This window comes from Brachyhypopomus gauderio, chromosome 4, assembly GCF_052324685.1.
Source record: "Brachyhypopomus gauderio isolate BG-103 chromosome 4, BGAUD_0.2, whole genome shotgun sequence".
NCBI lineage: Eukaryota > Metazoa > Chordata > Actinopteri > Gymnotiformes > Hypopomidae > Brachyhypopomus > Brachyhypopomus gauderio.
In genome coordinates, this window is record NC_135214.1 from 14,381,620 (window position 1) to 14,396,005 (window position 14,386).

Genomic DNA, 14,386 nt, shown 5'->3' on the forward strand with positions numbered 1-14,386 from the left:
ATCTGCAGCCAAATTTGTGGAAGGGGTCATAGATGAATCCTGACCTTGGTCCCATTCACCAAACTCTAACTAGTTAAAAGAACATGCATGGCCTTCTAACAAACACCTCACACCACAGCCAGTAGATCCGTGCTGTTTAGCATGGCTCCAAGCCAGGTTGCTTTAAGGTCCAGTGAAGCTCTTATCGTAAATTTCGGAAGAACAGAAGTATGAGCTGCAGTTCTCGTCCAAATGCGCACGTCTCTGACCTTGGCCTGTGCGCTGTGGTTGGCCATCAAGAAAGTCGCCCTTTAGACTGCAAATAAAAAGCTGTTCGTGTACTCACTAGTTGTGTACATTCCCCACAACACACAGACCTCAAGTGCAAAATTTCCCAGAAATTGTCAGTTCCCTACAGACCATTGCAAAGTTTTTTTATTTTATTTTTTTTGAGGTTTGTTGGGTTTTGTTTGTTTTTGCTTACTTGCAATAGGGAATTATGTTGAGAGGGATTTGAGTGTTGAAAATCTTCAGTAATACTTAATTCAATCAAACATAAGACCAAATGCTGCTACCCAGTCTGGCCTTCAGGTCCTAGGTCGTAGGTCGAGGAACTCATTTGGGTGGTCCTCAAACGTGAACTGAGCTGAGCACTGTGTTGATGCCGAACCCGGGAGGGCATTTGGCCCACCAGATATTCACTTCTGCCTTGAGTAGCGTCCCAAAGTGGAGCCCATAGTTTACATCTTTACAGTAATCACAGTGTGAATTGTCTTGTGGCTGTTGGAAAGTTCTACTACAGTCTCGCAAGGTTCGAGAACACAGAAACCTGGCTTTGGTGTACTCTCGAGTTTGGTGCAGAGGTTCTTGCTCTTGAAGGCATGACGTTTGGGTATTTGTTGCTCTAGGATGTACAAGGTTTGAGGATTTGTTGCTATTGGAGGTATGAGGTTTAGGCATTTTTTACTATGCGAGGTATGAGGATTTCTTGCTGTGGGAGGTCTGAGGTTTGGGGATTTGTTGCTATGGGAGGTAGGAGGTTTGGGGATTTGTTGCTATGGGAGGTAGGAGGTTTGGGGATTTGTTGCTATGGGAGGCAGCAGCACTGCCATCTTGGCCAAGTCTGCTCAATTCGTTGTCTTTGCAGGAGACACTAAGCACACAGTGGATCTAAAGAAGGAAACGTAGTTACTGAGTCCCTTTTTTAGTCTAGAGGAGCGTCTAATTCCACATTAAGCCATAACTGTGAAATGTTTAACATTTTCATTGGATTATTATAGATTTAAAAAAACAGTTGTTGTGCAGAACTTTGTTGTGTAATACCTTTGTGTTTTCTGAGTATGGGATGTACCTACCATTTAAGAGGTGTATTACTACTCTAGGAACACACCAAGATGGTACACTATGTACAAATGCATTCTGGTCTCAAATTCCTGCCAGTGTGCTAGCGGGGCCCACATGCTGTGTGACATGGTGAATGTATGTACTCCAGCGACTCTTGTTGTGCTCGGCTGGTAACACGGTGCCCCCCTCTTCACCTCGCCTAACTCAGCCCCCGTCGTAAGGCTGCTTGGCCACAGCAGGAGGAATGGCTTAAACCAATAACTGTGCGCGGGGAACAAAGGGGCTCTAGACGAGGCAGCTTTTGTGAGCACAGCTGACATGTCCAGGCAGTGGTGGTGGTTGCCAAGGCTACAGACAGGTTGCTCATCCAAAAATCCAGATGACCCAGAGGGCTTTGGGGTCAGGGTGGGGGTGTCCGTGTTGAGTGCCGGGGTAGACGCACAGAGTCCTTGCACAGACCCCCCCTTGCCACCATTAGTTCAGGGTTGTACTAATGCGATACGGTAAAAAAAAACAAACCTATACCTTTCACGATGCATTGCAAAGCTCAGTGAACCCTTGATATGACGATTAATGGTTAATTTGCATTATTGTGACCAAAATTATTCATGTTTGTTGAAAATTATTACACTGTTAAATTATTATGTTCCATTGAATGTCGTGCTTCAGGAAAATATAAATGAATCCCATTTAGAGCATCATAGATTATGATGATCACAGCCCATGTTAAAAGTTTGGGAACTTGTAAACAGGCTAATTTGCGTGTAGCAGGCTTCTGTGATGTCAATATTAGAGGAGCCATCACTGCAATAACGAGTGTGTCTGTGTGTGAGGCTGTGGCCTAAAATGGTGGACACAAAACGCTTAAGAACTAAGACGAGCTTTTAGTAAGATGTAAAAAGAATTAAGACATGAAGGTATTATTTGAGATAATCAAAAGGCAGAAGACCACCACTTCCTTCATGTGGATTTTTTAAAAGATGGAGATGAAACTTGGAGAAAAATAAACAAGTTGGACTGGTGTAAGGGCTTGGCAGGGTGTAGACTCTGAGATGGCTTACAGACAGGATCTGACCACCCTAGTTGCACAGACCACCCGCCAGTCCTTCCAAACGACCTGTTATTGAGAGTGAGTGATGACAATCGGAAGCAGCTGGAGTCAGTGATGTTCCACCGGCCGGTGCATATTCAGTGGTGTATTTACGGTCTATTCAAGAGTCATTCATTGGGAAGAATAGGGATACACCTTCGGTACAGAGATCATCTCAGCATGGCTGGAGAATCTTAGTTTAACACTTTGGTTTTCAGTGTCTAAAGGGAGCTGCTTAAAGGTCACATTCAAAATCACACTGGTTTATGTTTTCTCTTAAGGTCCTGAGTACTCTAGTTATGACACATTTAGCACTTATGAACAAAGACGTGTAACGATGAGGATCGCATTGGAATTTCTATAATGAAAAAAGTGGAATTATTATGGTTTATATATGCTGTACCATTTGTACTGAAATTGTCAACAGAATGTCCCCAAAACAAACCTTGTGTAGAATTTTTGTTAAGAATTCAGATTGTTGACTGGATGTGAGAGGTGTAGTTTGTCAAAAATACGACAAACCTCAGTAGTTAAATAATGTTTTACCTTAGCTTTAGCAATACAAAAAAAATGCTGTTGTTATGTGGCTATTTTAATAGCTGTACTGATTGCCATTACTGTAAAAACATTTTCAAAACATTGTAAAATAAATTGTTATTTTTTTGTCTCAGAATAAATATTTATTATGTGTTTCAAAACCTTTGTTGCAAAATATGCTTATATACTTTATAGGGAAGTATGAGGTTTATGTTGTACCCTTTTAGCCCCCGATAGTCCTTACAAATATGCTGCAGCTAAGCCATAGACTAGCAGTGTTTCCATTGGCGTGACCTACTTACAAATATGAAAGACTGCATGTCAGCAAAAATAACTCAGTAACTTAAAACATGTACCAGGAATAAAAACACAGGGTGCAACGAGGTCATGTTAAGAATGGACAAGCTCAACTAGTGATTTACACACGTTCCTGTCACCACGTTTAATGTTATTAATCACGTGTCAGCTAGAAACTGTGAATAGAGCTGGTGTGTGAATGCCATACTGCCAATCACAGAAATAGAAAAACAACATAGAAATAGAAAATATATATATATATATTTCAGAACCAATCCTAATCTACTGTAATCTGTAAAGACCTTAGGCCATAGATCAATGATAAAAACAGATGCAGCCTACTGACTTGCATTTCATTGGTTTGGATGTCTATAAAGGCCTTCCTTCATCTATAAGGGCCTTCCTTCATCTATACAGGCCTTCCATTGGTGACCGTCAATATTTGCTGGTGAATATTGTGACATCTGCTTGAACCATTGCCCTTACTGAAACACAAATGGAGACTACCAAGATGGATGCACATCCAGGAGCTTCCCAGACCTGACCTTGACCCCGACCCTGACCCTTGACCGCCTGTGCTGACCCTAAGGGTCAGGTGGTGGCGCTGGTGAGATGTACACAACAGAAGGGGAAGAGGAACGTGGCTATGACACAGGGCAGCACAAGCAACAGAGTCACATGCACGCCGGGGTCCTGCATGAAGAAGCACAGCGAGAAATACGTCCGATGGAGCTCCAGGAAGATCTCGTCCTTCAGGGAAGGCTCCACGCACCTGCTGCGTTTGGCCACCTCACTCACGCACATGTCCAGCTGGGTGTAGTGGCTGATGGGACAAAGAGGTGACAGTGAAGTTAAGGAGTTCCACAGCACACACTGAGTGTATGTCTCTGGGCCATATGCATGTGAATTCCCAAGACATGAATGTAATTAATGTAAGATATATATATATATATATATATATATATATATATATATATATATATATATATATATATATATATATATATATATATATATATATATATCTTAACCCTAACTTATATATATATATATATATAACTTATATATATATATATATAACTTATATATATATATATATATATATATATATATATATATATATATATATATATATATATATATATATATATAACTTATATATATATATATATATATATATATATATATATATATATATATATATATATATATATATATATATATATGTGTGTGTGTGTGTGTGTGTGTGTGTGTGTGTGTGTGTGTGTGTGTGTGTGTGTGCGTGTGTGTGTGTTGCCTTTGGTAAAAAAAAAAAAGTTTTTTGACCAAAAAAGCGACTATTTGCTGCTTCAAGGTAGGTTAGCTGTGTTTTTCTCTTAAACACCACACACTGTCTATGTCTCACATCAGAACTAGATAATGTTTTGAGAGCCATGCCGCTTACACATGTGGTCATGCGTGATTTAGCAGCTCTGCTGACGGGAGACGGGCTTATTCATCCATACACATAAGCACTCGGCGTAACAGCAAAGCTCTTTGAGTTGTGACAGCACATGACACATGCATCTCAGGATGTAAAGGGTACAGTCACACGTTTAATTCCGGCTCTAATGAATTCATACCTGATACAACACCCTGCAGGGAAGCAGAGAGCCATGACTTTCCCCTGATTGCACAGCAGAGATCTTTCAGAGGGCATTGTTAAAAGCTGTAAGACTTATATACACACCCTTTAGTGGTGGGCCAGGGACACTCCTTCTGGTAGTTACTGCCTGCCATTTTTTGCTTGTACAGAGGTACACAGTGGTTGTGAACCTGATTATCAAATGTGGCCCTGTCACAGCGCCAAACCCTTGTCCCATTAAGCCCTGAAAAAAACGTCAATTTAATATAATTAATGAACAGAATATTATATGTTCCTCGATCTATTGGAACAAACAGTATCCGTTAGATAGCACAGTAAATTTTAGGTAGTGGGTGGTTTCAAGACTATAAAAGGCATTTTCCTCTATTAACAAATGAGATTGTACATAAATCACAGTCCATTACTAAAAGAAAGGACGAGGCAGTGAAAAATGGCCCTGTGCTTCACGCTACTCACTGTGGCTAACATTGGAGGCATGGTTTCAATTATTTTTAGATATAAAACCCAAGAGCAGAAAGCAGGGTTTGAAGCACAGGACCTTTCTGCTTAATCAAAGGGCTGATCTTCCCTTCCAGAGCTCATCCCACGGCAGTGTCTGTTTCCAAGCGTATGTTTGTAATCACCTGCGGACGCTAAGCAGATGACGAACGCTGTTGCGAACACGGAGCTCACACTCCACTCCATCCCTGAGAAGAGAGCACGCAACAGTTAAGGACTTCCAACAAATCCAGGAATGCCATTTTTACTTTAGCCGTCTCTGGTTTGCCTTTTGGCATGTGTTATGGCGGCAAGGTGAGTTGTGAAGAGAAAATTAATTACACAGGATGGCTAAGAAAGGTTCCCTTCTCCAGCAAAATTATTAGACGGTATCTGTGCTTGCTCAGTTTCATCTGGCCACTCCCTCTTTTCCCATGTCAAAAATTCCCTTTTCCCTTTTTTTTGCTTTTGATGAGCTTCCCATGTTTCATGAGTGATGCCTCATGAATATGTCTGACTCTTGCTGGTGTTGGGAAGATGCACATTTAGTCTTGGCCGTGCTTTTATGAAACAGTTTTTTTCCTTCACTGTATTACGAGGCTCAAGATAAGTAGTCAAAGCAAGAGAAAACCCTTACAGACAGCAAGTCTTGCTCTTCCCATATTGGTCATTCAAGTTTCTTTCCAATTCTTCTTATGAACTTAGTTACTACAGAAAACAAAGTTTTGAGTAGTTCTGTCTCTGTACAATTATGAAGATCTAATACTTTACATTGTGTTTTATTTAAAGTTTAAACTGCACATTAAGCAACATTAAACAATTGTTTTTAAAAAGATAACTTGTTTACTTACTGTCTGCATTATTTATAAAACAGACCCCAGCCTTACTCACTTCAGAATATACAGTTCAATAACTCACACCATGAATCATTAGGATTGATCATCATTAAAATTCACAACACATCTTGTGCGTGTTTGATCAGGAATTTATTAGCAATTAATGTTTGCATCTGTACTCTTTTGTCGGCATGGAGATAGAAAAACACCAAATTTTCCCAGCAAATATTTCCTCTGATAACAGATGGTCATTCTTTACTCTGGTTCTACACTTTCACCATTAATGAGTTTCTCCAGAGACCGTGTTTCTCCATGAGACCGTGTTTCTCCGTGAGACCAGCTGGGAACCATGAAACATTCCTGAAATATATTCCCACTTATAAAATATGCTATTTGAAAACAAGTCTCACACTTGAAAACTCCATTTGAAAATTTTAACAAAATTTTATATGACCATGTTTTTCCCTTTTCCTCAAACATCACAATGCAAAATGTTAATGGGGAAAGTACAATTTACAACAGCTCTTTCCAATAAATGACTGATATGTTCATTTACATGATTACAATGAAGGTTGCTGAACTTTATTCTTGGAATCATTTTTGGCATTCTCCAATAATACTTGGCTTAATTTGGAGCAATTGTTTTTGCTTACCTTGGGCCTGAATGCCTCCTCACTTCATATGACCTTCTGAAGGCTTTGAAAGGAGCTTTCACTGTCCGTGAAGTGCCGCTCAAGAAGCACATGGAGGGACTGCACTGAAACCCTTAGTGAAGTCCTCTGTCACTTATTTTAGCAATGGGACTGAGAACTCGCTTTCGCAATTACCAACCCTGAGCGCTGGGCCGCCTGCTTCCTTTCCCATGTCCTTTGGTGATCTTCTTTCTCAGGCATATTCTAAACTCTACTTATTCCCAGGTGAATAGCACAAAGACACCCTCTGTTTCACTCAGCGAGGAGAGGCGGGACATGCCTGCTCCAGAAGCAAACGGCCAGCTTCACCACTATCAGGGATTTTTGATGGATCAGCCATTGCAGCGGTTGGGTTCAAAACACGTTCACTCCCACCACGCCTCCAATGCAATGACGGTTATTTGATGAATAAGGACAGTGGTAGTCAATAGTCCATTTTTAAGGGAGCCTTGTTTCTGCCACTGGTCTCTAAAACATTTGAAGACAATGACTGTAATGAGATATCAGCAATAAACTACTTGGCAGTTTTCCCACTAATGCTAACCCTTGAGTGTTGATACCATAAATCTGTGCTTTTAGGAGACCTCTTCATGACCTACAAGTCTCTGAGGGGAGGTAGTGTGCAGTGTGTGTGTGTGTGTGTAATGCGGATGTAAGAGAGTGCACAAATACATGCATATAAGTAAGAATGCTTTTGTAAAGATGTGTTCGAGTGAGATTGCAGAGAGAATGAGAGAGCTGAATCAGGCAGGGCACTGCCTACAAGTACTTTCATAATAATTCCCCTGAATTCTACCCATAAAACATTTTCACTGTGGCCAACTCCACGAGCAGAACAAGACTCCTGTGCTTTGTGGCTTTTTGTTTTTCCTCCCTCCCTCCCTCTCTCTCTGTCTGTCTTTGCAAGTCAAAGGCCCTCAGACTAAATTTAGACAAAAGAATAAAGACTGGCATTAAACACTCTGTGAGCTCAGCACCCATGCCTCTCTGCCATACAAGAGAGAAATTGAAAAAAAAAGGATTTTTTGTTGAGTTCCTAATAAAACAGCTATTTCACAAAAATACCACCAGAGGCACTGTTATGCTAATCAGAAAATAACCATATTTGTGGTAAAACTGCAGTGGCCATTAAATGAGATACTTTGAATATACTGTATTAGCCAATCAAGTATAAGTAGAAAAATTGTTAGGAGGACATGTGTTTTGGAGTCCCAAACTCTGAACTGACGTGTCTGTGTTCTTTTGTGACACTGTTCTCTTATTCTTTTAAATAACAGGAATGGTTTTAGGTCACCAATGAAAACTAACAAAAGTCCAAGCAAATGTTGCTCAGTATGCAAAGGACATTGAATATCTGGAAGATTCTGGAAGAAATTCTGTGCTCAGTTTCTGAATCCTGAAGTGCCTCTTCTTTCAGAGAGAGAGAGAGAGAGAGAGAGAGAGAGAGAGAGAGAGAGAGAGAGAGAGAGAGAGAGAGAGAGAGAGAGAGAGAGAGAGAGAGAAAGAGTAGTATGTGGCTGCCCACTGACTGGACACCACATCTCAGCAGCACCACCTCCACCCACCCAGGTCACACCTCCACCCACCCGGGTCACACCCTCCACCCACCCGGGTCACACCTCCACCCGCCCGGGGTCGCCCACACCCAACTGTCTTCCCATGGTCTTATTGGATACCACAACACATAACCCCAAAGCTGAATGAATTGCATTGGCTCCCAGTTCAATATCGCATTCAATACAAAACTCTTGTCTTGGTTTTTAAATGTTTGAATGGTTTAGCACCTGAGTATCTCTCTAGTCTGCTGTCCAGATACTGTCCTTCTCGCTCTCTCTAGTCTGTCCAGATACTGTCCTTCTCGCTCTCTCTAGTCTGCTGTCCAGATACTGTCCTTCTCGCTCTCTCTAGTCTGTCCAGATACTGTCCTTCTCGCTCTCTCTAGTCTGTCCAGATACTGTCCTCCTCGCTCTCTCTAGTCTGTCCAGATACTGTCCTTCTCGCTCTCTCTAGTCTGCTGTCCAGATACTGTCCTTCTCGCTCTCTCTAGTCTGCTGTCCAGATACTGTCCTTCTCGCTCTCTCTAGTCTGCTGTCCAGATACTGTCCTCCTCGCTCTCTCTAGTCTGTCCAGATACTGTCCTTCTCGCTCTCTCTAGTCTGCTGTCCAGATACTGTCCTTCTCGCTCTCTCTAGTCTGCTGTCCAGATACTGTCCTTCTCGCTCTCTCTAGTCTGCTGTCCAGATACTGTCCTCCTCGCTCTCTCTAGTCTGCTGTCCAGATACTGTCCTCCTCGCTCTCTCTAGTCTGCTGTCCAGATACTGTCCTCCTCGCTCTCTCTAGTCTGTCCAGATACTGTCCTTCTCGCTCTCTCTAGTCTGTCCAGATACTGTCCTCCTCGCTCTCTCTAGTCTGCTGTCCAGATACTGTCCTCCTCGCTCTCTCTAGTCTGTCCAGATACTGTCCTCCTCGCTCTCCCCGGTCTGCTGATGCTCAACTGCTCTCAGTTCCTTCCACTAAACTGTGTATGTACGGTCAAAGAGCTTTGAGTGTTCATGGTGCAAAATTATGGAACTCTATCCCTTTGTATCTCCGCACTTGCCAATCAATTAATGTTTTTAAGAAGCACTTAAAAACTTATCTTTTTGAGATTGCTTATATGAATTCTTAATTTATTTTAATTGTAATGTATTTCATTGATTTAATTTATTTAACATGTGCCATGTCTTAAATTATGTACACCATGTAAAGTGTCCTTGAGTATCCTGAAAGGCACTCATAAATAAAATTATTATTATTATTATTAACAGATGAGGCCCGGCTTGTTCCTCTTCGTTTGAGCAGCATTTGGAACTGGAAAGTGTCGAGCAGCCTGTCGTCTCGTAAGAGTGCAGCCGACCGTTTGCATGGCCACATGATTCTTTTCTCTTTTCGCTTCAGTTCAGTTCAGTTACACGAAGAGAGTGAATACTTGACAGGGGGCCAGAGTGCCATGTTTAATTTGCTTTGACGAGCAGACCACTTGAAAGATGGGCCTCTCCAAAAGCTGTGAAAATACCTTTTACCACAATTTGGTTCATTTTTCTTTTACGTTTTTCTTTTGAGTAAAATTGAATGTTTCTGTAATTTAACTAATGCACATCCATCTCAGGTTGCCAGGCAACAAACACATAATATAATCACAATCCATCTGTTAAGGAAGAAATTTCCACGAGTGATGGCAAGAATTTATTTCTATTTGAAGATGATGCAGGCGTAATCCTGTTAGCCTCTGAACAGACACACTGGATACGCACGCAGAGTTTTTGTCATCTTGAATACGCTGTTGGTACATGTCTCATGTCTGGAATGCAAGAGGCCTATTGTGTTCCATGGACACTGAGAAAAGGACACAGCTGTGAGGCCGCAACACCTTTATTCTGAGGGGCAAATGGCTTTGTGTGAGAGTTCGATCTAGAACGTTCCATGACACTTTGAAGTAGTCAGTTGCCACGTTGCCCCCAAGGGCTCGATGTGCGATCATTTCAGTCAAATGTCTAGTTAAGAAGCTTTAGAGGAGCTTCATGATTGCTGTGGAAAACTGCATCGCTTGTCCAGGTGTGAGACACAGAGCTGATGCTTCGGCTACATTTGCACACGCATCATTACCCAACAGGCCTTGCTCAGAGACGAGGTGACACTGTCTGGCTTTATGCTTCAAGAGACAGCGTGGGAGAAAAGGCTGGAAAAATCCGTGGAAGGTGGAGGAAGTGTGGAAAATAACCCGGGCACACTGGATGGGGTTCCAAAGACCTGTTCAGTTTGAGATAAAACTTCAATGTGAAGAAATAAAGAGTGGAAAGAAAGAAAAACCCTTTTCAACCCTCTTCAAAGTCTACTTTACAAATAAATCTACATCTCTTCATAATTTGGAATTGCAGAGAAGACAATCTGGTTTATTGTCCAGTACGAAACTGAGCCAATGGCCACAGCAAAGTGTATTTACATTGAGTAGGGTAAAGATAACTGCCGAACACAAGTATACAGTTTAAATCCTCTCCATAATGTTATTTATACTTTGTGAATGCTTACAAACTGCAGCATCAGTGTAAAGAGCAAACTAAATATGATGCAAACCATGCACGGGGATGTGTTATCCACATGTGCACAGACCGATAATGCTCTGTAATAACCGTAAATGTCACAGACCTTGGATTTGATTGCCTTGCAGTCTTCAGTTTGGTCATGCTAACAGGGAGAGCGTGGTGATAACAGAACAGTAATGTTCCTGACGTGCTCATACACACTGCGTCATTGTGGACTGAGCCGATGTTCAGGAAGCATCTCCCCCATCAGACATCACGTCACAGGGTTCAAGATGGCCCAGATATAATGTCTTGCTCTGTCACATAGCTGTGTGCCTGGTCACTGGGATTTTACCCAAGCATCACAGGCAGGAAGCTTTGGAATCAAGAAAGCGTCAGAGCGTGTTGACCCCGCTGCCTTGTACTGTGAGAGTCACACAGGTGGTCTTCTGCTCTGCTGCCAGTCTGCACGACCCTTGGTGACTTTTGAATGATGTTTGCCTCACTGGGTTGGGCTGAAACAGATCATGGAATATTTTAGTCAAGACCAAACAGGAAACAGGCTTTCAAGTTTTTGACACTTGAAATACTAGCTATATTTAGTCAAAAAATATAAATAAATGCTACGCATTGAGTTGAATGCCAGCACTCTAACCATAAATGTACCAATTATGTTCATTCACCTGGGTTGCAGGTGAAATAGTTGCAGTATTGTTTCAGTATCCAGTAGAATGAAAGAAGACAAATCTGATACTGGAGCCACCTGTGTGTGGCTCTTTAAACCTTCTCCATTTCTTCTTCGATCTTTAGGGGTGCATTTCCATAATTTATTCATTTTGAAACAGGAAAATGTTACTGTGGAATCCTCAAATTTGACCCCAATTCTAATCGGTGCAGGTTTGGTTACAGATAGTCACAGCATGCTCTAATTAGGGGTGTGACAAAACATGTCAGAACTTCACGAAACTTCAAGGAACTTGAAGGACATCCACTAATATCGCCACTGGATATACCACTGGAATAATTTAATACTAAATCTATATGAAGAATTGAAAACATTTTTAGAGATTTTTTCCTCATGCTGCTGTTAGCTAGCTGGCTGTTGTGTTCAGACCCTGATGAGCTGTGTGGCGTTCTCCAACTTTTCTCATTCTTCACCCTTCCTCTGTAATTACACAGTCTAATAAAAATACTGAAATAAACACGTCGATTATTTTAAAACTGCAAGAAAAGGGGCCTATTACTTTAGCCCTGCTGTAACAAACATAGTCCCAACAGATAACACACCTAAAAACACATGCACAAAAATATCATTTTAACGTATTTATCTAACGTTTAAAAGGCGTCCTCCGAGGAACCAGAACAAAACATTTTATGATGATTTTTAATGTCTCCAGGATGTGTATTGTTGACGTCTTTACAAGAATCAATGCAAATATATATGCCATCATTAGATACCTTCAGCATCAAGACTCATTTAAACTCTCTTCTTATAGTGTACTGTAGTCGAATAATTGCACAATTGTACAGTGTAACCATAGCTAATTCTAAAAGTAGCAGTAGCTGTCAGTGTAAAGCCGTCTGAGACGTAGTGTCCCGCCAGGTCTTGACGGGCCACGGGGCCGTGGGGGCCTTTCCCAGCACCCTCTCCTTCGCTCATTTACTGTAGCGTTTCACGACTGCTGCTGCATCAGTTGTAAAACTACAAATGATAAATATTCAAGAACACCCTGCCATCAACTACATCCTTGCACATTTGTACAAGGCTTAGTCCCGGTTCCTGCACATGTCCAGACTGCTCGGTTCTTCACTTCAGCTTACCCCCCCCCCCCCACCCCCCAACCCCCAAACTGTTCAACTGGTATCAGTCTGTGCATGCCTGCACATTACAAGCTCTCTCTCTCTCTCACTCCCGCGCTCTCTCTCTCTCTCTATTTTTTTTACAAGCCCTCTGCACCACTATGACACATTAGGGTACTCCAGAGTAATCAGTTTCTCAACTTTTAATAGGGTGATTTGCTGAGGCTGCCATGGAACTGGTCCGTAATAAAATCAGGAATGCTGTAGTCCAAAGGAAGGACAACATTTGAAGGAGGAAGCATATAGAACAGATACAGTTGGAGAAGCACCTTCCTTCCACAGCTGATGGAGAACGTCTGTCTGAAATATACCTATTTTTTCACCTGGAAACCCTGTGAATTTCCCTGAAAGTATTCCTATTTCTACATCTTTAACCACAATATGCTGCAGTTAACCAGGGAATTTTCTTCATATATATATTTTATTTTAACAACATTGGGGAAGTATTTTGCCTCATGAAGGTTAATTGTGGGTTTTCAGGCAGATTTCCAGATACAGCAATATTTCTGTGAAGCTGGTCAGATGTATTTGGTCAGATGTATTTGCTCTGTGTGAGGAAATGGATTTTAAAAACTGACCAAGACCTGAAGTTCAGATATTAAAACCTGTCTGTCACATCTTCAGAAGTGCAAAATATATCCTATCCAGCTTTTTAGACACTAACCCCCTTTTTTGCACATCTGCAGATGCTGAAATTTTGTCTTCCAATACCTAGATGTCCAGATCTTTAACCTGGATTGTCAGTCATAAATGTGAAGAACACACTGCCGTGACACAGTACTGAGATGTATGTTCATCTGATGTTACTGTGCTAACCAGTGAACTGACAGAAGGTGAGTGAGCTAGTTTGGCAGTAGTATGGCTAAACTAGCTTGTGTTCTAGTACTGAGGTGGTTTTGTATCATTAACAAATTTGGTTTTATTAGAAATTAGTTGGAATTTTCATAGAAATCAATGCATCCAATGCAAGAACCGAGAAATCAAAGCATCATGGACCAACTATGAGAACAGTTGGATCTACAATCAAATCTTTCATATCTTCCATTATGTATGAATTCAAAAAAGACGTTCTCTTCAAGTATTTCCATCAAACATACATTTCAGACTAAACTCATCAAACCTCTCTCCTTCCAAATAGGTTCTAAGCATATTGTGTGATAAGCTGCTGCATATTATTTCCCCTGAGAAAGGACACTAGCAAAAACCTGCTAACACCCCTAAACCAGCAATGGAAGAAAATGGTTGGAAAACAACCATAACACACAGTAACTTTAACCCTAGGTTATGTTAATAGGCAACTCCAACTTACCTCGTTGTCAGACTACCAGCCACAATACACAAGAAGAAACCAGGGCTTTGGATGTAAGGTGTGGATTTAATTAGTTGCTATGGTAATGACAAAAGGGCAGAGTGCTCCTGTTAAAATACACAAACTACCCAATAATGTTAAAGTCAATTCCGTTTCCACTTTATGTAAACAGACCCACTTCACATAGACCAACCAACCGAGACAGATCCTCTACAAACGCATAGCTGACTTCATACAAATAACACACTATCTGGCACGT

The 14,386-nt window shown here is 41.3% G+C and overlaps 1 protein-coding gene and 1 long non-coding RNA gene across 4 annotated transcripts; both read right to left on the reverse strand.

The window, feature by feature from the left end:
• Positions 1–2,431: 2,431 nt before the first annotated feature.
• On the reverse strand, positions 2,432–7,194 carry LOC143512317 (uncharacterized). Its single transcript, XM_077002479.1, has 4 exons — positions 6,859–7,194; positions 5,516–5,578; positions 4,977–5,115; positions 2,432–4,070 (listed from the first exon to the last, which is right to left on the reverse strand). Exons 2-4 carry the CDS (start codon positions 5,574–5,576, stop codon positions 3,839–3,841), a joined length of 432 nt encoding a protein of 143 aa, XP_076858594.1. The 5' UTR covers positions 5,577–5,578; positions 6,859–7,194; the 3' UTR covers positions 2,432–3,838.
• A 2,827-nt stretch (positions 7,195–10,021) lies between these two features.
• LOC143512321 (uncharacterized) lies at positions 10,022–14,337 on the reverse strand. 3 transcript variants are annotated; one of them, XR_013130429.1, is made up of 3 exons: positions 14,128–14,337; positions 11,083–11,473; positions 10,022–10,686 (listed from the first exon to the last, which is right to left on the reverse strand). It is a non-coding gene; the product is annotated as an uncharacterized LOC143512321 (long non-coding RNA). The 3 variants fall into 3 exon arrangements; XR_013130428.1 differs by having other exon boundaries at positions 10,022–10,706; XR_013130427.1 differs by lacking the exon at positions 10,022–10,686 and having other exon boundaries at positions 10,795–11,473.
• Positions 14,338–14,386: the final 49 nt, after the last annotated feature.